The 26,284-nt window shown below is 31.7% G+C and overlaps 3 protein-coding genes across 4 annotated transcripts in view; 1 reads left to right on the top strand and 2 right to left on the bottom strand.

The window, feature by feature from the left end:
• The window catches only part of LOC126774192 (sphingosine kinase 1-like), a 311,061-nt gene that overhangs the window by 283,408 nt on the left and 1,369 nt on the right, over positions 1–26,284 (bottom strand). The window contains exons 2-3 of one of the 2 annotated variants that reach the window (XR_007669792.1): positions 15,155–15,254; positions 12,438–13,874 (exon numbers count right to left, since the gene is read on the bottom strand). Coding sequence is in view for 1 of the 2 variants with exons in the window: in XM_050495595.1 (XP_050351552.1) it covers positions 13,023–13,874; positions 15,155–15,254 (952 nt within the window). In the remaining variant the exon portion in view is untranslated. Of the gene's footprint in view, positions 1–12,290; positions 13,875–15,154; positions 15,255–26,284 lie in introns of those variants that run through there. The other variant, XM_050495595.1, reaches the window with a different exon arrangement.
• LOC126774182 (armadillo repeat-containing protein 8-like) lies at positions 879–9,753 on the bottom strand. Its single transcript, XM_050495581.1, has 14 exons — positions 9,637–9,753; positions 9,335–9,548; positions 8,116–8,322; positions 7,568–7,811; positions 6,461–6,595; positions 5,884–5,986; positions 5,411–5,626; positions 4,844–4,915; positions 4,082–4,217; positions 3,835–3,926; positions 3,161–3,340; positions 2,641–2,787; positions 2,207–2,376; positions 879–2,078 (listed from the first exon to the last, which is right to left on the bottom strand). The coding sequence occupies exons 1-14, from the start codon at positions 9,658–9,660 to the stop codon at positions 2,039–2,041; spliced, it is 1,980 nt and encodes a 659-aa protein (XP_050351538.1). The 5' UTR covers positions 9,661–9,753; the 3' UTR covers positions 879–2,038.
• On the top strand, positions 9,917–12,143 carry LOC126774237 (ankyrin repeat domain-containing protein 54-like). Its single transcript, XM_050495659.1, has one exon. It carries the CDS (start codon positions 10,055–10,057, stop codon positions 10,853–10,855), a length of 801 nt encoding a protein of 266 aa, XP_050351616.1. The 5' UTR covers positions 9,917–10,054; the 3' UTR covers positions 10,856–12,143.

Below are 26,284 nucleotides of genomic sequence, written 5' to 3' on the forward strand. Positions count from 1 at the left end.
CATTAATTAGGCGCAAAATAAAAAGTAATCCATATCAGATAAAAATTTTACATGATTGTAATAATAATGGTCAATAATCCTATTAATTAATTTATTTTCATTGCTATCTACTTTACTCGGAAGTAATTTTCATATTATTAACAAAATAATAAGGAGTTTAATGATTCATCTCCTTGTTTTGCATGCAATTATTAAGTTTTTTGTTTTTTCAATTTGACTAACCTGTTTCATAAACTTTTTAAGTAACATTTTTATTTTTAGTAAAATTTAATTGTTACTTATACATAATTAATTTTGAAAATAAATTGTTATATTCTCTATATTGATGAAATATAAGAATACATAATGTAAACATTTATACTTAAGAAAATGTGTTCAAATAAATGTCAGATATTATTGAAAAGTTAACTTGAGTTTTGTCTTTTATAAAGATTTTAACTTCATTATTAACATAACGTTTTGTTCGAATTAGAATACCGTTTACAGTATTAAACAAATCAATATATCGATTCGTCAGCCATTAACATTTTAGGCCGAGTCTAATTAGAAGATACGTACATGTCTCCTTTCATACACATTTTGAACACCATTGAGTATTTTTATGTTTAAAATATACATATTTTTTTAACTATCTGCTTATTATTAAACGGGTATACTTCTATCATAGTAACCAACAAGATTTTTTAATAAATGTATCAAATATCAATTATTTATGAATTGAAGAGGTAAGGTATATATCCATATGAGATACTTCTTACCTTACTTTACCCGAAATAGTGTCTACTGAAATGTAGGAAATAACGGTTCCATAAATTGCCAGAATGGCGCCACTATAGCTAGAGGATAAAACCTGAATTTAACATTAATGCGTTTATTAATTGAGATTAACAAATTTGACTAACGGAATTAGTTAAAAATACCAACCAAGTATTAGCGCGTTCGTTCAAATTCACCCTCTAGCTTTTGCAGCGCCTTTTAAATTTAATACATTTTGAGGGGCACTCATACACGAAGATCTGCTTACTTGTACATTCCATGCTTTTTAGATTGTAATATTGTATTTAAGGTTATAATTTACATTAAAGTGTATAAAAAATACAGTACGTTATGATAACACATTCATATGAAAATTTAATTCTTAATTGTCTGTAAAAGCTTACAAATTATGTACTTCATGAAGCATAATATAATAAATGATTTGAGATTCTATACTGTCATCAAAAGCTAAGTATTATAAAACATGTAGATTATATAAACTAGTTTGACTATAGACATTTTTTTTTCTAATTCAGTATTTTTCTTCATTATGACATATATAAAATAAAATCATACTTCAATTTATTCATACCCGTTCGTCCAACCCTCGTCAGTCTGCATCTAGCCCACCATATTTTATCAAAAGCTACATTCATTATCACTTCGTTCCTGTACCGTACTTAATTTTATTATATATTGTCAATAAGCCAAAAAAATATCTATAAATTTATACTATAGTAGTCAAACTACATTTAGCTAGCTTTATGATGACATCGAGGTTAGGCACCCCTTAACGCAATTTAAAACTTTTCACGATGACATCATTATACATACAAGAATACAACTTTGATGTCAAAAATATATAAATGGAATTTACAATGTGAATTTCATGATTATTTAATAAATGGAACATGAATAAAGTAAAAGATGTCATTGTAAATCGGTGAAATCAAAAGTAAGCTATTGCTTGAATACTATTGTATTTAACAAAGTCTATAAAAAATCATAATATTTATGTGAAATAAGTCTTAAATAATATAAAAAAACAAGAAAAAATGACAGATGACTCGTTAACACGATAAACAAAAATAAATAACTTTAATAACATTCCTCATTTGAGATAACAGCATCTTAGCTATATACAATAAAATACTTAGCATCATTATATATTACCCATTAGTTAACTGTTATGACTCGATAACTCACTATACCAGGACTAATTCACAAGCGTTATATGAAAGCAGTCACTTTTACGAATTATTCATTTCGTTTTTTCGTCACTCTATGTGAGGTCGTTGAACTGTGCGAGGGCAGTTTTCACTCTGAGGAAAGAAAAGCTATTTAAAACTTTTAAGAAATATATGATATACGAATTAAAAAAATAATCGAAACGTCATAGGCAATGAAAACCAAATACCAAAAAGTATTTAGTAAGCAATGTACTACTAACTTCTCGTGCAGATGGTGCGCGTCGACCCGCGCGCGCAGCAGCTTGAGCGCGCGCAGCACGCCGAGGTCGGCGAGGCGCGCCTGGCGCGCGGCGGCGCCGGCCTCCCCGCGCCACACCAAGTTTCCGGCCACGAATAGCGCCGCTTCTTGCAGTTTGCTCTCGGGATGTGCCTATGAAAGTTAAAAACGATATTTAAAAAAAATGACACTACATATTCCTGTGGATATAATTACTCATAATGAGATTTTTACCCTGTCAGATTAGACAAAAAAAAAATTGTATTTGATTTTATTGCTTTAACCTTTAGAGATGGGGCTGCTTGAAACTCCACTCTAATAAATTATTTTTAAAACCACTGGTGATTAGCTTCAGTCCTGCCAACTTAGATCGCACTACTATACCACATGTTAAGAAAAAATTATCAATTTACTTACTAAATAATCTACGAGTTTCCTTAACACGTCCTCATTCGCCATTATAAGATCTTTCGCCTTTTCTCCGTCGCCGATATTTCCCAAAATACACAGCGCTTGTTCTTTCACTTCAGCCGGATAAGAACCCTCTAGTACTACTATAACTGCCTGTAGACAAATTGATATCGTTATTTAAGATGTAATGACAATTACTTTTATTATTCAATTAGACTTCACTTAAACTTTATCGGAGATTTTAGTATAAATACTATTATACCAATATTATACCACAGATATATATATAAAAACTTTATTCAATATGATTGAGCAGTAAATAAATATATTAGAAACCAAATAACAATACTCGTCTTTTTTGTTCTTTTTGAACATAAAAAACTAATGTAATGTATAAGCAAAAAGGGAGAATAGCTACAACGTCTTTGCAAAGTAAGGAGCAGGCTGTAATAGTGCTACGTCAATGTCACAAACGACAAGGGACCACTTCCATATGGTCCAAAAAATACGTCATCATCCAACCGACCTGCATGACCTGGGAAGAGTACTCCGCCATGATGGCGTCGATGTGATGCCTCGTAGAGAGTAGGTTCCGCAGCAAGCCGAGCGTTTTCATGATGACGCGCGTGTCCCCATCGCCCAGCAACCGGAACATCTGCTCTGTGCCCAGACAGCAAAGGATGCGCTGCTTTACCTTCTGCTCCGCCTGGTGGTTGTTTTAGATGTTAAGAGATTTAAGCCAAAATACGATTGTTTGGCCATTATACTTTTGAAATAATTTATTAAATTATTATGATTTAGCGTTTATATATTACTATATAAACAATAACAATCATTTTTAGTTTGTAAAGAAGAAAACAAACACTTAAAAGATTAATTATAATAACAGCCTGTTAATGTCCCACAGCTGGGCTAAGGTTTAGAGCTTATTCCACCACGCTGCTCCGATGCGGGTGGAATACACATGTGGTAGAATTTCAATAAAACTAGACACAAGCAGGTTTCCTCACGAAGTTTTCCTTCACCGTCAAGCAGGAGATGAATTATAATCACAAATTAATCACATGAAAATTCAGTGGTGCCTGCCAGGGTTTGAACCCAATATCATCGGTTAAGATTCACGTGTTCTAACCACTAGGCTATCTCAGCTTTTTTTTTTCTTAATTATAATGTCTAATATTTTGGTAATTCGTGTTTTACCTGGAAAGCCATATTCATAAGTGCCCAAATTCCATTTAATCTTAAAGCTGCCTCTGGCCTTTTTGTCAAGTTACACAACATCTCCACAGCACCTAAAATACAAAACGAAACTAAAGTTTATACAATATAAAAAACATGTCAATTTACACACAATTCTTTAAAACAATGATATAATTGCACAAATAAAGTTTAAATTAATAATAATAGTTGGTAAAATAAAAGAAACCTAACACAATACAAATCAAACCTTGGTCTAACATGGGCTCTTTCGCTGGAGAGAATTCCAATAAGAGGTTGCAAAGTGTTGACGAACCCACTGTAAGGAGTTCTGTTCCAGGTGAATCATTCAGCAGTTGCATTAGCGGTCTCCAGACAGAATGATCCTAGAATGGAGAAAATCCAACATAAGCCAAACAAAAAGGAATAATGACAAATAAACAACTATGACATTAAATTGACGCGATATCATTGGTCGAGATTTTTATTGTTTTTTATTATGGATTCGTGAAAAAATGCGTTTTGAATATCCGCAAAGTTGTTATCGGAAATTTTGAAGCAAAATTAAAGTAAATATAAATAGTTAGGTGGAATAGTATTGTATTACAAATATTTATTTATTAATAAATAAATTCTTTGTAGTTCATACAGCAGAGCTTTAATAGCTTTAATAGCTCTGCTGTATTATGAACATAACATAAATCAAGTAAGCTATTAGGAATATATATTTACATTAATTTATTTACATTTCTAAGGTTTATTTATCTCTATGCCTTATTCAATTGGAATAAGCTACATACTTATCATTATAAGTATATTTTATTTCATATAGAATAAGCAATTTCTTTGTTTTTTATTTGAAATTCTAAACAGTAAATCATAAACACTAAATTATTATTCAAGATCTCCGTTTTTCTTTTTGTAACCTTAGTTATATCTTATTATAAAGACATCATTCGATACGGTTGGCAGAAAGCCCAATTTAATTAATGCATACATTCTGTTCATTTACCTGAAATGTCGTCCGCAGCTGTTGAACTGACCTTGAGAGCGAATGCAGACATCTCACGGCCGCTAATCGCACCTGAAAATACGAAAGAAACTTTAAATATTATATTAGTTTAAACTTGGTAGTAACCGTTTACTACCAAGAAATATTTAAAAATGTCCAATTTTACAAATGTTATAAGCACATAATCAATTAAATGTTTTACAATCTATACTCATCAGAGTACAGACAGATCAATAGAGTATTAGAATAATACAAAATGAATGAAAAATATGGATTTCACAAACAAACTAAGACAAATACTAAAAAAAAAACTTTGTTGATCTAATAGCTAGCTTATTTGGCTTCAGGTCCCGAGTTCCAAGTCTGATTCGGGCCATTAAAAAATATTGTTTATCTGTCACATTTAATACCAGCCTAATGTACCAGGAAGCCTCGTTAAGTCATTGGTCCTGAATTTGATCTCTTCTCGCTCGAGCGGGAGTGCTCTCCCATCGGACTAGGTGAGGCACAGAGAGCAGCATATCGCGCACTAGGGGCACACTAGGGGCGCACTAGGGGCACACTCACGGAGGGCTCGGGGTTATTCATGCCGTTGACGACGTGCACCATGAGACCGTGCGTCTCGATGATGCGCTTGCGGATGTCCTCGTCGTTGGCGCCGAGCGACGCGAAGCACTTGAAGGCGCCTTGCTTGGCGGCCGCGGACGGGCAGTTCACGATGTCCGCCAGCGAGCTCATCAGGTGGTTGGATATGGCCGCTAGTCGTTGTAGAGACGTGTCCACCTTATGGAGCAATTCATTTATAAAGAAACATCTATTATGAAAATAGCAGTTCATAGATTTCTCGCTTCTGTGCGAAAGGGCTTTCTCGTTTTTGTTTAATTGATATTCTTTTTTGAATTGATATTCTTTAATTGATATTTTTGTTTATTTAAAGTTTTGCGGAGGCAAATTTTCTGTTCAAAAATGTCACTCTCCATTGGCAAAGATAAAATATTTGTATTTTCTATTGTATTTGAAATATCAAATCCTATACATACTTCTGCTAAGTACGCAAGCGTTTCGGCCGCTGTTGCTCGAATGTCCTCGGGCATATCTTTCGTACAAAGCCGAGCGAGGCATGGTAAAGCTCCAAAGACGACTCTGTAAATCATTTTTATATTGTGATGTATTTATGTCTATAAAAACTACACACATATTCCTTGTGGAAGAAAAGGGTTTAAATTATTCGTTAATAGGTTATTTAAAAAAAAGTAATGACGATAAATTAATGATAATTTTCATGTCACAAAAAAGAATAGTATACAATAGTCTTAATTACTGGTGGTAGAGCTTTGTGCAAGCTCGTCTGGGTAGGTACCACCCACTCATCAGATATTCTACCGCAAAACAGCATTACTTGGTATTGTTGTGTTCCGGTTTGAAGAGTGAGTGAGCCAGTGTAATTACAAGCACAAGGGACATAACATCTTAGTTCCCAAGGTCGGTGGAACATTGGTGATGTAAGCGATGGTTAACATTTCTTACCATGCCACTTTGTATGAGCGTTGGTGACTACTTACCATCAGGTGGCCCATATGCTCGTCCGGCTTCCTATTCTATAAAAAAAAAAATTACCTGGTATCATCAGCCGTTAAAGCTCCAGCTCTGTGTATGAAAGTAAGACATCTTGCAGCACCCATGGCGATTGCTAGTGGTTTATCTCTGGATACGAGAATTGTGAGCAATTCGGGAATCGTTTTATCTCCAAACCTAAGAAACAGATAGCAAGTTATTAAATATTATGTATTTATGATACTATATTTATGTAACATGATTATTATTTATGTAACAATATTTCATATATCAATGTAAATCAATAATTATATTGCCAAATACATAACACAAAGTCAATAGTTTCTTATTGATCAGTTAAAAAACCGTTAAGATTCTATACTACCCAGCTTGAATTAAAGTCTTACTTTCGCTACACCACCGCAAAATAGCAGCGATCTCGTTTGCAACATGCAACTTAAATATTTATAGATAACCATCTACAATCAATTACTTAATTATTATCACTTTCTTTTCTCAAGTTCCGTCTTTTATTTTTTTTAATTCGATCATGTCCTATTCATCCAATAACAATTTCATCACTTATACGAAGTATATATAAATACATGTTAGCGCAAGCGACACAAACTCATCGTTCGATGCCCGGAGTGAGTCGGGCGGTAGGAAGAATTGAGCGAGCAAGTATTTTTTAGAGCTTAATTTCAAACAACAAATTAATAGGGGTTTTATTCTATTATATTAAAATTTATTAAATTTGGTTAATATCAAATTTTTCATTGGTGTATATAAAATATTAATCGAATGCAGGTTTTTGTGTTTGTTTTGTATTGAGATATTTTTTAGGTTCATTCATGGTTTCCCAACATGTAAGTATTAGTACATTTCCCTAATTTTAAAATACATTATTTATAAAATGACTAATTGGAAAATTTCCTTGTTATGCAGCATCAAACAAAACCAATTGTAGTTAGAAATACCTTTAAAATTCAACCAAAAATAAAAATTTGACAAAAGAAGAAATTGATTTAAATATTAATAGTAATAAAGATTTAAATGCAAAAGTATCCAGTACTTACAGTGGAACTGAGTTTTGGAAGTTTTTCAATTGCGTACAACCCACTAGGCACTCTTTTTTAAAGAAACAATCATAAAAGATGAACATTAACTTACCTCGTATTGAGAGCAACTTGTGAAACACTAGCATTTTCAAAGCACATCGCTGCCAACAGGTCTAATGCAGGGATTGCTCTTGCTTGCGGTGGTGATGTGTAGCCTCTGCTGGCCAGTAGTGCTGCGACAGCTGCGCATGCGCCGGCGGCACAGAGTGCCTCTTGTTCTACGGGGCCACTGCACCATATTGATAAAATACGAACTACACACGCTCGCGCTGTCGGTGAACCTTCACGTGCTATTTCTGTATGAAAAGTATGTTCACTGACCACAACATTGTTTACTAGAATTTTTTTAATTATTTTAGCCTTCGTTTTATTAGTGTATGCATGTTGTGTTGCAATTAAAGTAGTTTAATCATTCACAAAATATGATTATTTGACATTGAAGTAAATTTTGAAACCGAATTAAGAAATAGTGAATTGTTAAAAACTCGAGCATTATGTTCAATCAAGAATTCAACTTAATAAGCCAAATTCAAATAAACAAGTAAAATTACTCGTCCATCAGCAAGATAAATTAATGAAATAACATGTGATATTACTTACGTGTCAGTCTGGTCAAAAGTCTCATATCAGCAGGCAGGGCTGATACTGGTGCTGGAGGTTGCTGAAAGATACTCCTTAATGCACATAGACAGGCTTCAGCTAATCTTGTACCGGTTGGAACTATCTTTAATAGTTCTACAAGTACTATGGTTGTGCCTTGATCAACTAATGATGCCACATTCTCTGGTGTGCCTTTTGCCAAAGAACCTAAAAGGAGAAAAAATATTAGCATATAAAAATTATGAGTGGTACTTGCGCAAGTACCACTGATTCAAACACCTAAAAATATTAGGATAGGAGCCGAGCAGATTTGAACCTTATTATACCTAATTATGTACTACCTATGAACCTTATTATATATCACCTATATACACTAAATATGATGACAAATTTTCTGTTTAAAATCAGAACAAGTTGAGTTATATAAAAACAACAGTGCTAGCCTTTTTTATTTTAATATACAATATCTTATGAAGGCAATGGGTTAAGATATAATCTTAATGAATCTATAAGACCAAAAATTTTTGAAATATTTGTAAAAAAATACACTATGGAATAATTAGAATGATAATGATAGATTTCATTACTTAATGGTATAACATCATTCAAGTTATAAGTAGAAATGTAAAAATAATAGCCTTACAAAAATATATATATATGCAAGTAAAAAAAGATCGGAGAGAATTAAAATAAAAGTATAATAAGTTAATGAGATGATGTTTTATCAAATTAATATAATTAATATATATTTAGTAATCAAAACACACCATTTACAATTATGTTAATTACCACATTGTTTATTATTAGTTCAAAATATGAAAAATGTTTCTAAGGTATAACATGTTATGTCACAAACATATTATGTAAAAATTGAAATATATATATAAATTACACAAATAATATTCAAAAATCACTAATATATTTTATTTACTTTGTAAATGAAAACGAATTATAATTAAGATTATTAACAAAAATAAAATTTGAACACACAACTACATTCAATTAATTGACAATTATTAAGTAAAAAAGTATTTACAAAGAAATATATTTAGTATTTTCATTAATGAAGAAAATAAAATCTATTCACTAGAATAGTATATGACATTGATAGCAAAGGGCAGCTTGTCATTATATTTAACTGAGGCCAAACTTTAAGAGATATCAAGGCTAATATGAAATATAAGAGATAAGAAAAGTCAATAGATTTAAATATCCTCACCGATTGTAATTGTTGCTTCAAGTCTTATGTTCGGATCGAGGCAATCGTCCGTCATCAATTGCAATAATCTAGGTACTATCCCTTGTTCGATTACAGAACTCTTTTGCCTGTTGCTACCTATTACAGAATTCTTCAGAGTAACCAACGCATCCATTATTTTCTCTTGATTTGGCGAGTAGAGCTCGTCGATGTAGGAACGTGAACTTTCAATATCCTTTCGGCAAAATATTATATAGGTTATAAAGTTAAATATTTTTTTTTTAATTTTAATAAAATAACAAGAAAAATAAATGTAATCGTACCATAAATATAGTGAGCTGCTGCATATTTTGTGATATCTACGCCGAAATATTGTTAAAAATATCACCAAAATTACTTTGTAAAACCGATTGGTGAATACGCTGTCGCTGTCAGATCTGCGAAACTGTCAATATCATGGCAACAGATAATATATGTCATAGATAATAGCCTCTTACGTAATTGTGTACCAGTGTACAATCGTAATAAGTATTTTACAAAATAGGTTAACTTGATTCTTTCGGAATCTGTGGTAGGTCACTTTGAATTATTATGACAATTTACATAATTTGACATTTGTCAATTTGTAGAAAGTTTTGTTGTCCTTAAGCTGTTATTTCTCAAAGAAATTGTGTGGTCTTCCGCACCGTCGTAACGGCTGGTATGTTTTCTAAATACTGCATTTAAATATACGTTATAAATATGGCTGATTCTGGTGTGGACACAGGTAATGAAAGTAGCGACAATCCTGTTTTCGACCACTCGTACTGTGTGTTAGATTTCAATCCACGACCAATACCAATTAATTTAGCTGGACAACCAATGCCAATTGAATTTTTAGACGAACCTCATGAACATATTGGCAAAATAAAATGCTCAACAAAAGCAAGGCATTGTAGATTGAAATATCGATATGTGGGTACAATATGTTCTTCAAGAAATAAAAAACTACGATTTGCAGCGTCTACAAATAATACCGATCTGGTAGAAAAGCTGCTTTTATCAGGTGCTGACCCAAATTGTTCTGATGAACACAAAAGAAGCCCTCTACATTTAGCAGCTTGTCGTGGTTATGTTGAGGTTGTTAAAATGTTAATTAGACATGGCGCCAACCCGAACATTAAAGATACTCTGGGTAACACACCTCTCCATCTCGCAGCATGTACAAACCACATTCCTGTTGTCATAGAGTTACTCGATGCAGGAACAGATGTTAGTTCTCATGACAAGAATGGTCGTAATCCCATTCAGTTGGCGCAGAGCAAATTGAAACTGATACAAATGCGACCTAGTGGTGCCGGCCACTTTGAGGAGACTAAACAGCTTATCAGCGAAATTTGTTTAGTTGTTGAAATGATGCTTAAATACATGAAGATACAAAAGGCCGATGCGTGTGAATTGGAATCTGTACGAGAAAGATTAGAAAATGTTAGCACAAGAGAGCAAGTTGATTCTGAAGTACAAAACCTTCTTGACAGTCTTGACTCTTTGAAATTAAGATAATTCTACCTATTTAAAATGTCAAGACTGTTGAAATAAATGTAACTGCCTAAATATAAGAGCTCATAATAAAATAGTTTTAATAAATTTAATTATAAGCTAGAGGTGTCATCAATTTTATTTCATAATCTAGAGTAAGATTTAATAATTATATAAAATGAGACAAATTATTAGCTTAATATTGTAAGTATTTTAATTGTCATGTTGATTGAAAATATCCATTATTGCAACTAGTGTCTTGTAATAATAAATTTACTATTGTCTTTAGAAATTTCATTTACTTACACACTATTGTAAAGAAATAAAATAACACAATAAATGTATAACCATTTATTGAAAACAATTCTTATCACTCAATAATTAAAACTTAATATGAAGATGGAATGCCAACCATAATTTTTTTTAAAAAAAAACAATATTTCCTTAGCCCATTTATAATAATAAGGAAAAAAATACAATAATTATATTATTTGTGTATAAAACTTTACAACAATCTTAAATCCTTATTAAATAAATCCATTCTTTGAAAATTTTTGAATAATAATTATCATGCATACATTGACTATTACGCTACACAATTTAAAAATGGATTGATAAAAGTGGTAAGAACATGCAAAAATAACAATTTAATTAAAATGTTTTTTTACACCCAATCACTTGTGCTTTTTACCATTAAAAAAAATATAATTATCACAGAAAAACAATATAAAAAATAAATGTAAATATTATTTACACAGCACAATCATTTTTTAAAATGATAAACACAGCTTCAATAAAAAAATTACAAAAAAATATATTTGGAAAACTGAAAATAGAAAAAAAATAATTTCTGAAATAGTTAGATAACAAAACTTAATATCATGGTTCTGTTAAATAAGTAATGTATTGATTTGAAATTAAAAAAAAAATGAGTGAATATAATTAATAATATATATTTTCATACAAAGCATATATTTAATAGTATAAAACTTTTAAATAGTAGTAGAAAATTATTAAGATTAGGCACAGACTGCGGGGTCAATGTGAAACTAATAGACCATGTGATAGAAACTAATGTTATCACAGAAAGTTTATAATATGTAAGCTAATACTGCTAAATGTAATGAACAGGATCCTTATTTTACCATTATTAGTTATTATAAAGTTTAGTTGTAAGCCACTGTTCATTCGGAAGTAAATGAGATATGTTCACAACTTAGTCTTTAAGGATTGTTTCTGCATAAAAAATCTTGCTCTACAAGATTATAACAGAAAAAACTACAGCAAAATTTAAATAAAGTGTTTTTTGTGATGTCTTTTTTTACATAATTAAATTAACATCTATGGTTAATGAAATTTCTTGACGTTTTTGAAAATAAACTTAAAATTCTTAGATATCTAATAATCATATGATACTAATAAATTATTTATTACTAGCTGTATTTTAATAGAATAAAACAATATTTATGCTATAAGTAGACAAAACTGGATACGGCGAGCTAATAGAGGAAAAAGATTGGCAAATTTTGTGCTAATGTGCAAAGACACCTTTAGAATATTTTACTTGAAATCAATATTATCAAAATTTATTAGGCGTTCCATTTACAAAAAAAAATGAATGTGAATGTTTAAATTAAAAAATTTATTATCAAATCGCTTTAAGCTATAAATCAAATATGAAGTGCATTTAGCTAAGTAGGTTGTTTGTGTCTTTGCCTACAAGTGCCCTATATTGAGCAACATGTTTAGAAGAATTGACAAATTATTAGTAGTAATTATTGATAATTCCTTCCAGTATATTATTTAAAGTGCGGAATATTTGGCACTGTTTTAAATTTCGATAGTTTTGACTAGTCATAACAATTAGATGCCATCATCGACAGAACCGATTTACTTAAAATATTATCACAATTTTAGCTATTAAACGGATACGTTAAAGTCATCGTGTTTAAAATATTGAATTGATAATATAAATCACAATAATATTGGAATGGCATCGATTGTACTTAAATATCTTACTTTGGTATTAAATAATATAAACATCATTTCTGGCACAACCATTTTTAGATATAAGAATATTTTCTATTTAAAATATTTAACACCATTTATTGCACATACATCGGCTCGGTAAGTTTCATCGAACTAAATCAGTCAAAGAGGCCAACACATCACATGTGAAATAATCTAAAGGTTATTTTGTATCTGGCACTAAGAGATTTACTATGTTCGGAAATATCTCAGCTTGAATAGGACCGTATTCGACAAGTTCACCGTCCACCGTGAGATGGCCATTTGAACCCTCCGGTACTATTCTAAATGCACTAACAGGAATCATTTTAATATGTTCCGTGTTTATTTCGGAATGATTTCCCTGGCTCATACCTAATAGTAGTGATAAAATTTGAGATCTCGATATACCAGCTTTGATGATAAGCATCCACATGACGCCGTCTGAAAGGTGGGACCGTGGAGCAAATAGTAAATCCTCGCCAATATATGATTGATAGGAAACGTAAACCATGACAAATTCGCCTTCCTCGTGTACCCAATGAGACGGCAATTGGGACATGAGGGAGGGTAAGTGGGAAGCGGGGCCGTGCATGCACGCGTGAACAGGCGAACGCATTTCAGAACCACTACTCGTCACACTATGATACTCCGAACCTCTCGTGCTATAAAATGCACTTCTCCTAGAATTTACGGAGTACCACGAATCGACACGTTGGTGTCGTTTTCCGTTAACAACGCTATTAAATACTTCGTTATTTTCGTCGCAATCGAAAAATGCGTCAGCTTCCGGCGAGTCCAGCGCGCCGTCTTGACTTACGCTATGGCTGATCATAAGAGGGTGCTTCGGCTTCGGCAAATTGCTCACATCCTTTATTTTAGCGTAACTCACCACACCTTTGTATTTCCTTAATCCTACCAGCCTTGCTAACGCCCAAATAGTGAACCTTTGTCCTCCGATTGCTCTTAATCTTTCACTCTCAATATCGATGTCTGATAATAAGCCCCAGCCGACTGATAAGAAGGAAAACATTATCTGCAATAAATAATTATTTTTATATTAAATTTCATGAACAACATATTTTTAATTAATAGGAAATACATAAGTTGTCATTTTTAACATTATAAGGGTGTATAGAATATGCGTCAATGTATTTGCATTGTAAAAAATATTAAGCTAATAAATAGGCGTTTGGGAGATTATCACAGATACGGATGTAATAGAACGAAGTATATGGGTATAATTGTATCCGCACTACGCCGTTCCTTGTTTGTTATGACGGACGCAGTCAATTGTATAGTGTAACATTACACTTGAAGGTGAAAAGAGATAAATTTTATATTATCTACTAGTATAGAGCCACCACCTAATTAACAATAACGCATAAAAATTTTGAAATAGTTCTAATGCATAAGCTCATTAACTAATTTATAAAATGATAACAAAATAACGCAATATTTTAATCACAATTAGCTGACCTTCGTGAAATAGATAAAGTTTACGATCTATTATATGTGAAATTACAAAAAATAAATAAATGTTAAATCTAGGTAACTAACTGAGTTAAAGAAGCCTCAATAGCTTAACGTTATAAGGCCAGCTTAACAAGTGAAAGACACAGGTTTGAACTTGATCCTTTAAACTATGGTCGTACTTAGACCCAATTCAAGTTTTACGTGTAATTCGAGGGAAAAATAGAAGTATTAATTTGCACTTTATAATATAATAAAATAGAAGTATTAGTAATTCCCTTTAAATTGAATTGCAAACATTCTTTAACTAGTCAGTAACTGAAATTATTTCCTGGATAGTAGGTAATTGGGACAATCAAACTAAAACTCGTCGTCAGTTTTAATAAAACGCTGTAGTAAAATATTATCAAAATAAAAAAATGCTTCCTTCTAGAAGGCCCTAAGCGGTTTGAAATCGATATTTACAAATGTAATAAGTAAAGATAAAACCGGTTTGGAATGTCAATTTTGCAGTCAAGACACTCAATAGGTTTACAGAGGTGTTGAAGGGTTGTTGAACAAATATTAAAGTAAGGAAAAAAAAATATATTTTTTATCAATTTCAAGGAAATCAAAACATTGAACAAAAACAATATTGAATGACTTTTGTCTTGTGCTTGTTTGTTTTTTAAGTTGTATTTCCACTGTATCTCGATGGACTAAACAAATAACATATGATTAAAGACAAGACGAAAAATATATTTGTTATTTATTATTACGACTTCTTGACTGTATTGATTATCAAGAAAATAATTTATTATTTTCTTGTACGTATTCAATTAAGGCAGGAATATGAATACATACTTTTGATTTAGTCTCCACTCTGACTACATCCATATGCGCTGTTTTACCTCTCGCAATTGCCATCGTCAATCCCGTCAAATTTTGAGGAATGTAGGGTTCACTAAAACAAAATAAGTTATTAATCACAAAATATAAAACATCATTCTGTTATATTAACAGCCATTGACCCGTAGAAAAAAAAAGGAAAAACCAGAGACAATCCCAATAAGACACAGAATTAATTATTCTTTAAATGATATTATTTGAATGAATGAATTTGTGTCCTTAAAATAACAGTCGTAAAATCCGATTCTCACCTCGCTCTACTTATTTAAAAGATGATTATTTATGTAACTGAATCATTGTTAGAAACGCGAATTTGTAAAATACTACGAAGTTGAGTTACTTTAAAAAAAATTATGGTAATTTATTATTAATCAAGTTATGAAAACAGAAGATCCTTATGAAAAGCGTTCATGTTTACATAAAATTCTATAGAAACATTTAAATATAATTGGCATACTTCTGGGAAATTTTTAATGAAGAATATCAAAGAAAATAAATTTCTAAATAGTATATTGAAATGAATATTATACATTTTGTATAATACACATAATTATGAATTTTAAAAATAAAATTAGCTAATAATAAAAATCGACCATATGGAAATTTATAATACTTATAGGGTTATTGGAAAAAAATAAGAGAAAGTAATAATCAAATTATTTAATAGTGTTCTTTATTATAGCTTTCTTCTCTCATAGGCTATCCCGTTTGTGTAAATTTGCATATGTGGTTTTCTGAGAGATCGTTCTTTCTGTCCTTTTTGTTATCAGTGGCTTATCATCTGATTAACCATCGACCAATGCTTTTACTCCCCAGAAATCAGTTCTCATACTGTTCAATACTGATCTTGTTATATATTAACCATCGGACGCCTATTAACTGATAACTGGTTCGCGTTCTATTAACATCCTTCAGTATAAGAGAAGCTATAGAAAAATCGATTAAACTCAACCTTTGAGGACGGAACCGTTTGGCGTGGTGACAATATATGACAATAAGCACCCAGGAATTTGAAAATTTTTAGTTTTATCGTGCCTCAAAAATCACTATAAAACCTCTAGAGCGATGGAAAGTGATATAGATTAACCGCCGTGCCGAAATATGAGCAGGAAGACGTTCTCATTAAAAACGTACCAACTATAAGTTACGGAAAAACGCTGCCCGATATCATTTAATATTATTTACAGGATCAACTTCTCATCAATAACAAAACGATTTGTATCAGTAAACTATCAGATTTGGATAACACGATATCCGAAACTAAAGCGAAAAAAGTGAAAGTGTTTTTAAACGGCAATTGAGCACGAGGTAAAATGAGAAGTATGAAGTACTTCTTATGAAATTGTGATTTGTGACATAACAATAATATAGTATTTAGCTCGCAAAATAATATACGTAGAATATATATTTCTAGATAATAAGAATAAATTTATCTTTTAGAAATACCATAAAAATGTTATAATATAATGTACCTGTAAACATATTTAAAGCATATTTATTTTACGTCGACCTAACCTTGACCACGAGCGGTTTTTCACGGCGTTGTCTCATTCCACCACTCAGCTTTGAAATGATATTTACATGTCTCTTACCGCGTCCTAAATCTGTATTTATTTTATAACGAGTTAATGTACATGAATATAATATGTTTTTTTTTTAAATACGTAACATGCACACCCAAATCGATTTGGGCGAGATTAGGATTGCTCTCGGGCAACTTGGAAACAAAAAGGCTCCAGGAGATGACGGAATTACCTCAGAGCTTCTCAAAGCAGGAGGCACACCAATTCTGAGAGAGCTGGCTAACATCTTTAATTCCGTCCTCCACAATGGTATAACACCGAAGACATGGAGCAGAAGTGTGGTGGTGCTGTTTTTCAAGAAGGGCGATAAAGCTCTTCTGAAGAACTACCGCCCCATTTCACTTTTAAGCCATGTTTACAAATTGTTTTCGAGGGTAATCACGAATCGTCTTGCCCGAAAATTCGATGACTTCCAACCCGTGGAGCAGGCTGGGTTTCGAAAAGGCTTCAGTACCGTAGACCACATACACACACTAAGGCAAATAATACAGAAGACCGAGGAATATAATCAGCCTCTATGCCTAGCGTTTGTGGACTACGAAAAAGCCTTCGATACCATCGAGACCTGGGCTGTTCTGGAATCCATGCAGAGATGCCTAATTGACTGTCGGTATGTCCAGGTGGTAAAGTGTTTGTACGAAGCCGCAACCATGACCGTCCAAGTACAAGATCAGAGCACAAGACCAATCCAATTGCATCGCGGGGTAAGACAGGGAGATGTAATATCACCGAAACTCTTTACCAATGCATTGGAGGACGTCTTCAAGACGCTCGATTGGAACGGACGCGGCATTAATATAAATGGCCAACACATTACACATCTGCGATTTGCCGACGACATTGTCATCATGGCGGAGACTCTGCAGGATTTGGAAGAGATGCTAAACAGCCTGAGCGATTCTTCAAGACAAGTAGGTCTCGGGATGAACATTGAAAAGACCAAAATTATGGCAAACCGTCATGTATCCCCGAGACCAGTGGTCGTAAATGGCTCTCCACTTGAAGTTGTGCAGGAATATATCTACCTGGGCCAAACTATACAACTTGGCCGGCACAACTTTGAGAAGGAGGCTAAAAGAAGAATACGTTTGGGCTGGGCGGCATTCGGGAGGTTACGTCATATTTTTGAATCGTCGATCCCACAGTCGCTTAAGACCAGGGTCTTCAATCAGTGCGTCCTACCTGTAATGACTTACGGTGCCGAAACGTGGACACTTACCGTAGGACTGGTCCACCAATTTAGGGTCGCTCAGCGAGCAATGGAACGCGCGATGCTTGGGGTTTCTCTGGCAGATAGAATCCGAAATGAGGACATTCGCCAGAGAACTAAAGTCACCGACATCGCGCTTAGAATTAGCTCGCTGAAGTGGAAGTGGGCTGGTCATGTCTCCAGGCGCATTGATGGCCGATGGAGCCGACACGTGTTGGAGTGGAGACCACGCTTAGGCAAACGTAGTGTAGGACGCCCTGTGACAAGATGGGCCGACGATTTAAAAAAGGTGGCAAGTTCGGGATGGATGCGGACTGCCCAAGATCGGGATGGTTGGCGTTCTATGGGGGAGGCTTTCGTCCAGCAGTGGACGGCAAAAGGCTGAAAAAAAAAAAAAAAAACATGCACACGCTTAAATATAAAACTACACAAAAAGATATGAAACACTACTTATGTCATCGAAACTGCGGAAAAGTACTGGTACAATAAATCGTTGTTTTTACAGTATAAAAACATATTCTGTACATTTAAAATGACAACTGCTTAAACAACAAAATTTTATGTGCTTATTATTTAACTTACTTGGTTGTGAATGAAAACATCGTGAGAAAACCTACGTCAGATGAAAATATGCTATATACCTACATATATATATTTATCAATATGCGTTAGAGCAGCGTGGTAGAAACTCTAAAACTTGTACTCGAAAAAGGGAGATGAGATATTTGCCCAACACGTACATATTTTTTATTTTTATAAATATATAATAATATTCCGCTCGGTTACGATTGCATTAAACACCGCGTATTGCTTTATGGAAAAATACTTTAAATCGCCATGTTAGATCCTGATATTCGGGGATACAAAAAAACTAATATTATTAACAACTTAATTGACTTTACATACACGATGTCAGGGATACAGAAAAGTTGTACTTTTCTGTACCATAATTTGGAAAATTGTATTTGGTATATATATACATATAACACACGTTTTGGTGTAAAAGAAACGTGTCGCGCCAAAAATGTTTGAACATATGACCGCGTGTTTGTATTTGAGGAACAGATGATTACTATTGTATAATAATTTCAAAAATTATATATTTAATTTATCCTCATATACTTTATGCAGAAATAACAAAAATGTACACAATACAAATACAATAACAAGCCTGTAATAATAATAGACCACAATATAAATTGTTAGAAAACGTTGAAACAATAAATTGCCTGATTTGATGAGAAAGATGTCACCCTCGACTTTTGCAGGTACTCAGAAATTCTATAAATCTTTTTAACAATAATGATTTATTTAATACTTGGCAAGATGTTTCATTTAATATCAAAATTGTTTTAATATGTATAATGTGTTTATGCCCGATATAATAATAATAATAATATTATCCTGACATTTTTCACACAGGGCAATCGGATCCCAAATTAAGCTTGTACAAAGCTTGTGCTATGGAAACCAGACAACTGATATACTACATATACTACTTTTCTTTTGTAAATACATACTTATATAGATAATTACACCCAGACTCAGGACAAACATACATGTTCATGCACACAAATAACTGTCCTGGGTGGGAATCGAACCCACAACCTTCGGCGTGAAAGGCAAGTATCTACCAACCACTCCAACCGGCTCGTCGCTCGTCGTATGAAGTTTATTTTGTGAGAAAATAAAGTGGCAAGACATAATTGCATCAACAGCAAAATATAATTCAGCTGCAGAGCTATTAAATCTGACTTTCTTAATTCGTGTGGTTGAATCGGTATTTCGCGAATAATTCGTTATATTATAAATATTAAATATCAAACGTTATAAGGTACACAACTGAAATGAACACTTCACTAATCTGAAGACGTCGCCGCGAGAAGATCTTCAACAGCACTTAGACCAAGGGCAAACCAATAGTCGATACGAGTGTCTTTCAAAGCGGAAATTGAACTTGCAATCATCAAAGCCGTTAGACAAATGTCAATGAAATGTACTGGTACTTTTATCTTTTACTTTTTACTACTGAAAGTTGAAAGAGGTATAATACAAAATATTATATTCGTTTTTTTTTATTATAAACTATACCATAGCTGGTAGCATATGTACATATATACCAGACATTCACGCAAGTAGTAACAGAACAATTTTACTAGTAGTAATTTTCGACGCAATCTAACGAATAAAGCATGCAAACACATAGACTACAAGAACTAATTTTTATACAAAGTGTATACCAATATAACATCGCTATGACTGAACACAAAAAACAATAGTTTAAATTTTCTTTATCCTCTTTTGTTTTGCATATTAATGACTCATCACTTAGATTAATACATAGCAATGGGCTAACAATTATTGTTAGCGACATATTCTAAGATAACATATTGTGACGAATATTGCTATGAAGTTTTCTTTATCTACAAAAGACGTAATTTATTTTACCTACATAAAACTTATGTACCTTCATGAACAAAACATGTTTAATAGGCAACTAGATATTGGCGTGCTTTAAAAAATCTGTTAAGCACGATTTCACTTATTACGCATTCGAGTTTGTTATTATTACACGATTATTTTGTAACTTTTTTTTTTTTTTTATTCCTGATGTCATCCTGTCAAACTCTTTCTATTATAAGGACAAGAAAATTGACTTATAATTGTCAATTATTATATGAAACAACATCGTGCCATTATTATCCGCAAATGCCTATTGAAGGTATAAATAAAAAATTATAGTTTGAAAGTAATCACCGTTTGATTACTTTCATACTATAGTAGGAGATGACGTATCCTAATTGATATTGTCTGTCTATGTGATATTTATATAATGTGAAATAATAATTGCCTTATATTTGTCTTGTCTTCGATACCCGTTAACAACACAATATATGTTACCCTATGAAGTAGTGTGAAATCAACATTTAATAAAATAATATATATTATAAATTATATAAAAAGCTTTACCCATACTACTGAGTACTGACTTCTTATCAACGAGTTAATTAAAGAGAGGCAAAATAGTTAAGAAACAAATCGTAAACTATAGTTATAATCCACGTTATGAAATATTAAAATTATTAGAACCATTTATAGACTTGGATTATCCACACCGATAAAACTTTCGGTATAAACGATATCAACAACAATATTACTTACACATACGTATGCTAAATATAACAAAAGAGGTCATAATTCGTGAAGAATAAACCCATTAAATATATATATATATAGTTAAGGACCAATGAGGAAAAAGAGGAAAAAAAAATATACGAATATGCATAGTCACGACGAGAAGACAATGTTTTGCGCGCGTTTGCAGAAAGGCATAATGTAATCTAAGAGCAAGAGGAAGCACTCCGAGTTCCCGTATCCTTTCGAATACTTTGCCAAAAACAGTTTTTACTTTGACTAACAATAAATAAGCGCTTGATACTTAACAATAGATAATATATACATATAATATTTGAATAAAATGAATAATTTCATTCATACATAGTATATACAAAGTACATATTAGTATACTCGCCAGTGCAAGTGACAATATAGATATTTATATACATTTATTTAGTTTCAGAATAAATAAGCCATTAATGGTTTTATTATAATGACGGATAATGAACGGATGATTATTCGTTGATTGTTCTACTTGTTACACGTTCATGCATATACGAATATAAGGCAGCAATACTGTAAGCATATGTAATTAAAACATATTGTTTTTTAATATATATTAATTAGCAAAATTTAAAAAATGTTTATGAAATGTCTGATAATAGAAATTAGTCGAGATACTTAAGGCAACTCACGAGGAACAATGGAAACTGTGAAACGAATCTAACAAATCAAATGCTTCGTAAGTCATAAATAAAATATAGTAAGGTTTATAATCAGTTCGACTACTTGGACAAATGAGCTAATTTTCAACAAAAAAAAACTACAATACATGAACATACCAAATGGACTACGACCGTCCTAAAATTATAACATAACATAACATAAGTTCCATTTCATCAAACCGGAAAAAAACAAACAAAAAATCTTACATTTTTATTTATAACTTAACTATATATTTTATATACAAATAAATAATAGTTATAACGGTGGCTGAACTAGTTAATGTTGAGTCAAAATTCGTTTTGCATTTAAGCAATACTTATTAAAGTACAGGAGCATGATACTTGACCTACATCGCCTACTTATCAAACCAGCTCAAATTATTTAAACGAAACGTTAAATTAGTTATCCTATAATCAACGTTTTAAAACTTTGTGACTTCATCTGCGTAAATTTTATTTTTTCTATGGATCTCGTAAATCCCTAAACTAAAATATGCTGCTGCCCTTGTCCTTGGCCCATGGCGACTTCTATTGGTATTGAGTTTCATCAAGTTCGATTAAATATTACTTTCGCATTTATAATAATAATAATGTCCTCCAGACCGATTTCGTCAAGGCGGCCAACCTCAAGAGAGATTAGCCAACTGCGCAGGAGATATTACAGTGCACAAGTGTGTGCGCAAACACAGGTGAACTCTCTATTCCCTAACTCTAATAATCCGATGGCAATCCGACACGACCGGAAAAAGTTCAGGTGCAGGACCAACGGCTTTACGTGCTTTCCGAGGCACAGGAGTCTACACACTTCTAACTTCCAGACTCGGGGCTGATAATGAGAATTTTCTGACAGAAAGACCGCATAACTTTATATTGGCCCGACCTGGGAATTGAACCCAAGATCGGGTCAATTCCCGGGTCTGCGGCCTTACATCAAACCATTAGACCTACGAGTAGTCATTTATAATACATATTTTATTACATTACTACTATTACAAACCTGAGGTGCTGTTAATATGACTTTTATTCAGATATTTCTTACGATTAATTCGGTACCATTTCGTCTGTAAGAAATTCTTAATACATTCCGTGTAATTATTTGGAAAACCAAATAAATAACACCAAAAACAAGAAGACGTTGTATAATCGTTTCGATAGACAAAAAATAGTTTACGACTAGTTTGTTTTGAAGTATCAACATTTCATAAACGTGAATTATAAAACAATAAGAAAATACATTATTGATCTGTAAAAATAATACATGAAGTAATTATAATTAAATTATTATTTTTTTTGGACATATTCCGTTGGAAATAGTCCGTTATATTGTATAGGCCACATCAAGAAACCTCTAAGGAAAAAATTATGATGATTATAAAATTGGTTCAATATATGTATTTATAAGATTTAGGGTCTTACGACAGACTACGTAACTAGATAAATAATTATAAAATAAATGTCGGTATTAAGTAGCGTTTTTACTTGGTGGTAGAATTTTGTACAAGCTCGTCTGGATAGGTCACCCACACCCACTCATCAGATATTTGACCGTTAAACAGCAATACTAAGTTAATATTGTTGTTTTCGGTTTGTGGTGTATTGGCAATGTAAGAAATGGTTAATATTTCTTACAGTACCGATGTTTATGGGCGGTGGTGAACACTTACGTTCAGGTACTCCATTTGTCCCACAGCCAATCTATTTCATAAACTTATCTTTTCAAGGTGTTCCATTAAAATGAAATTTGAATTTTTTTAATACACAAGCAATTTACTTTTTGTAACGATTTAAGATAATGGTAAACACTTTTTTTTAATTTAATCTTTTTAGATATTACCAAAGAGGTTACATTATTATCGTTATTGAAAATGAAACATGATAAAGTAAAAGATAAGAAAATCCAATGTTGTTTATTGCTGACATGCTTTAATTTGCATCATTTCATGAATTACAAGTATGGAGTAATGTTTATACATGTAATAACAAAAAATAGTTAGTTTTTATTTACACAAAATAAAATAAAATTGAATGATAATGAAAAATATTATTGTATTATTATTATATAATTTTGTTTTGTCATCTTAGATATCTATACATATAAATAAAATTGAAGTGATTGTCTGCGATTTCAAAATAAGTGCCTCTCTTAAAGGCAGATTGGCTGTTTGTGAATTACCAAAACCAAAACCATCGTTTTTTTTAATGTTGTCTGTTTGTCTAGGCTACTCTCGGAAACGGCTAAAAATTACAAATTAAAATGACTAAATTATTATAAGAAGTATTTCGAGGTTCCATTTAGTCTCTTTTTCATCAGAATCGGTTGAGTCTATCAAAAGTTATAAAAACGTACGTTTTTTTGTTGTTATAACATTGGTCGCAGCCCATAGATGGCGGTGTGCTCAAAACGTCAAATTCTGAATCGAGGTGTCCAGATTTTAGTGTGAAGATTGAGTTAAACACTCATTTCTAAATTAAACAAAGTAAAGTAAAACTATTAAATTAAATATTTTGTATTAACTATTAAGGTTGTAATTCTAACTCGGTTGTAAATCTTTTCTATTTGTAGTTTTATGTTAAATGTTAATATGTATAATTCATTTAATAGATGATAAATTTTAATTACTTTTTACTTCTAAGTTAGTTAGATTAGTTCAGTTGTAACAAGAATTATAATATTCTGGGACATTTTTTACACACGGCCATCTGATACCAATTTAAGCTTGTACAGAAATTGTACTATGGAAATCAGACAACCGATATACTGCATAGTATACTATTTTTCTTTTGTAAATATATACTTATATAGATAATTACACCCAGACTCAGGACAAACAGACATGTTCAGGCACACAAATATCTGTCCTGGGTGGGAAACGAACCCACAACCTTCGATGTTAAAAGCAAGCATCCACCAACCACCCCAACCGGCTCGTCAGTTAGTTGCAGTATTTAATAATTTGCATTAAATTGTTAAGTTTTATCCTTTTTACACTACTGTAAAAGGTTAATAAGATTAGAATGGTTGTTATTTTCTTTTATTAGTTATATGTTATTATTTTTGTTTGAATTTTATCTATACTCTATGGATTAAAATAAATATGAAGTGTCTGTCTGTGATTTCAAAATAACTGTCTCATTTAAAGTTAATATGTCTATTTGCGATTTACTAAAACCAAAACAATCATTTTTTTAATTTTTTTTTTATCAAGTTATATAAACATACATATTTTTGTTGTTATATCTACATACATATAAAGACTTTTCCAGACTGATTCTTCAATGCAGAGCCTAAACCACAGGGGCGCAAAACTTGAAATTTTGGCAGTTGATACATTTTATGATGTAAACACCCACTAAGGAAGGATTTCTGGAAATTATACCCCTAAAGGGTTAACACAAAGGCTAAACGATTCTATGAAAACCCATCATTTCTATAGTTAGAAGGCATGAAATTTCATATACAAGCTTCTGGTTATAAACTAATGTTGGAGTTATTATATAAATTAATACTAGAGTTATTATTAGAATCTTAATTACAAAAAAACTGTAAGCATGTTAGTTTAAGAAATTAGTGAAAAAATGTATTTAAAGTCATTATTATTATTCAACTTAAATTTTGAATATTTTAATTAATTACTATTTATTGTTTTTTTATTTAAATTATTTTGTTATATGTTATTAATGTGATAAATGCAATGAGTGCACTCGTTAAATATTTACAGCTTTATTTTCAATGTTATTAATTATTATTATTTATTTGTTTTTTTATATTTTTTTATAGAAATGTGGTTAACAAATTTTAGTATTATAAAAAATATTGCTTGTTATAATCTGTTATAAGTAATGCAAAAAAAATATATATATATTGTACCTTAAAATGCATGTTGTGGCCATCTTAAAGAGTCGCACATTTTATGAAAGTTTGAATGTGTTTTTATTATTACATGTGTAAGTGTTGTGACTGCTGATGGTACTTAATAAAAAAAATAAATAAATAAATAAATATGTATTTTAGCGTTTTTTTTTTAAATCGACCTAAGAGTTGAAAATTTGAGTGGGGATTCAATCATTTAATTTAAGAAGAATCATATTTAATATTAAAGCTTCTGAGAAAAAATAAATGCATACATACTTCGTCTTTTTAGAAATTCGAACCCAAATGTGAGAAATGGGGTTGAAACATAATAAAAAAGAAAAACATCACCTTATGTTAAGTGATCAACACCGTCCTTTGACATTGGTGATGTCAGAAATATTAAAAATTTCTTACATCGCTAATGCGATGTATTATGTTTGTGTTCTGTTTAGAAATTAGGTAAATGTGAATGTTGGTGAAAATGTGCAAATTTGGTGTGGTATCAATTTTCTTTTATATCAAGTCAAATTATCTTTGAAAAAAAATCATTGACAGCAATAAAGACTGACACTTAACCATAGAAAAATATAATAATAG

Source organism: Nymphalis io, chromosome 16, assembly GCF_905147045.1.
Source record: "Nymphalis io chromosome 16, ilAglIoxx1.1, whole genome shotgun sequence".
In the NCBI taxonomy this organism is placed as follows: Eukaryota; Metazoa; Arthropoda; class Insecta; order Lepidoptera; family Nymphalidae; genus Nymphalis; species Nymphalis io.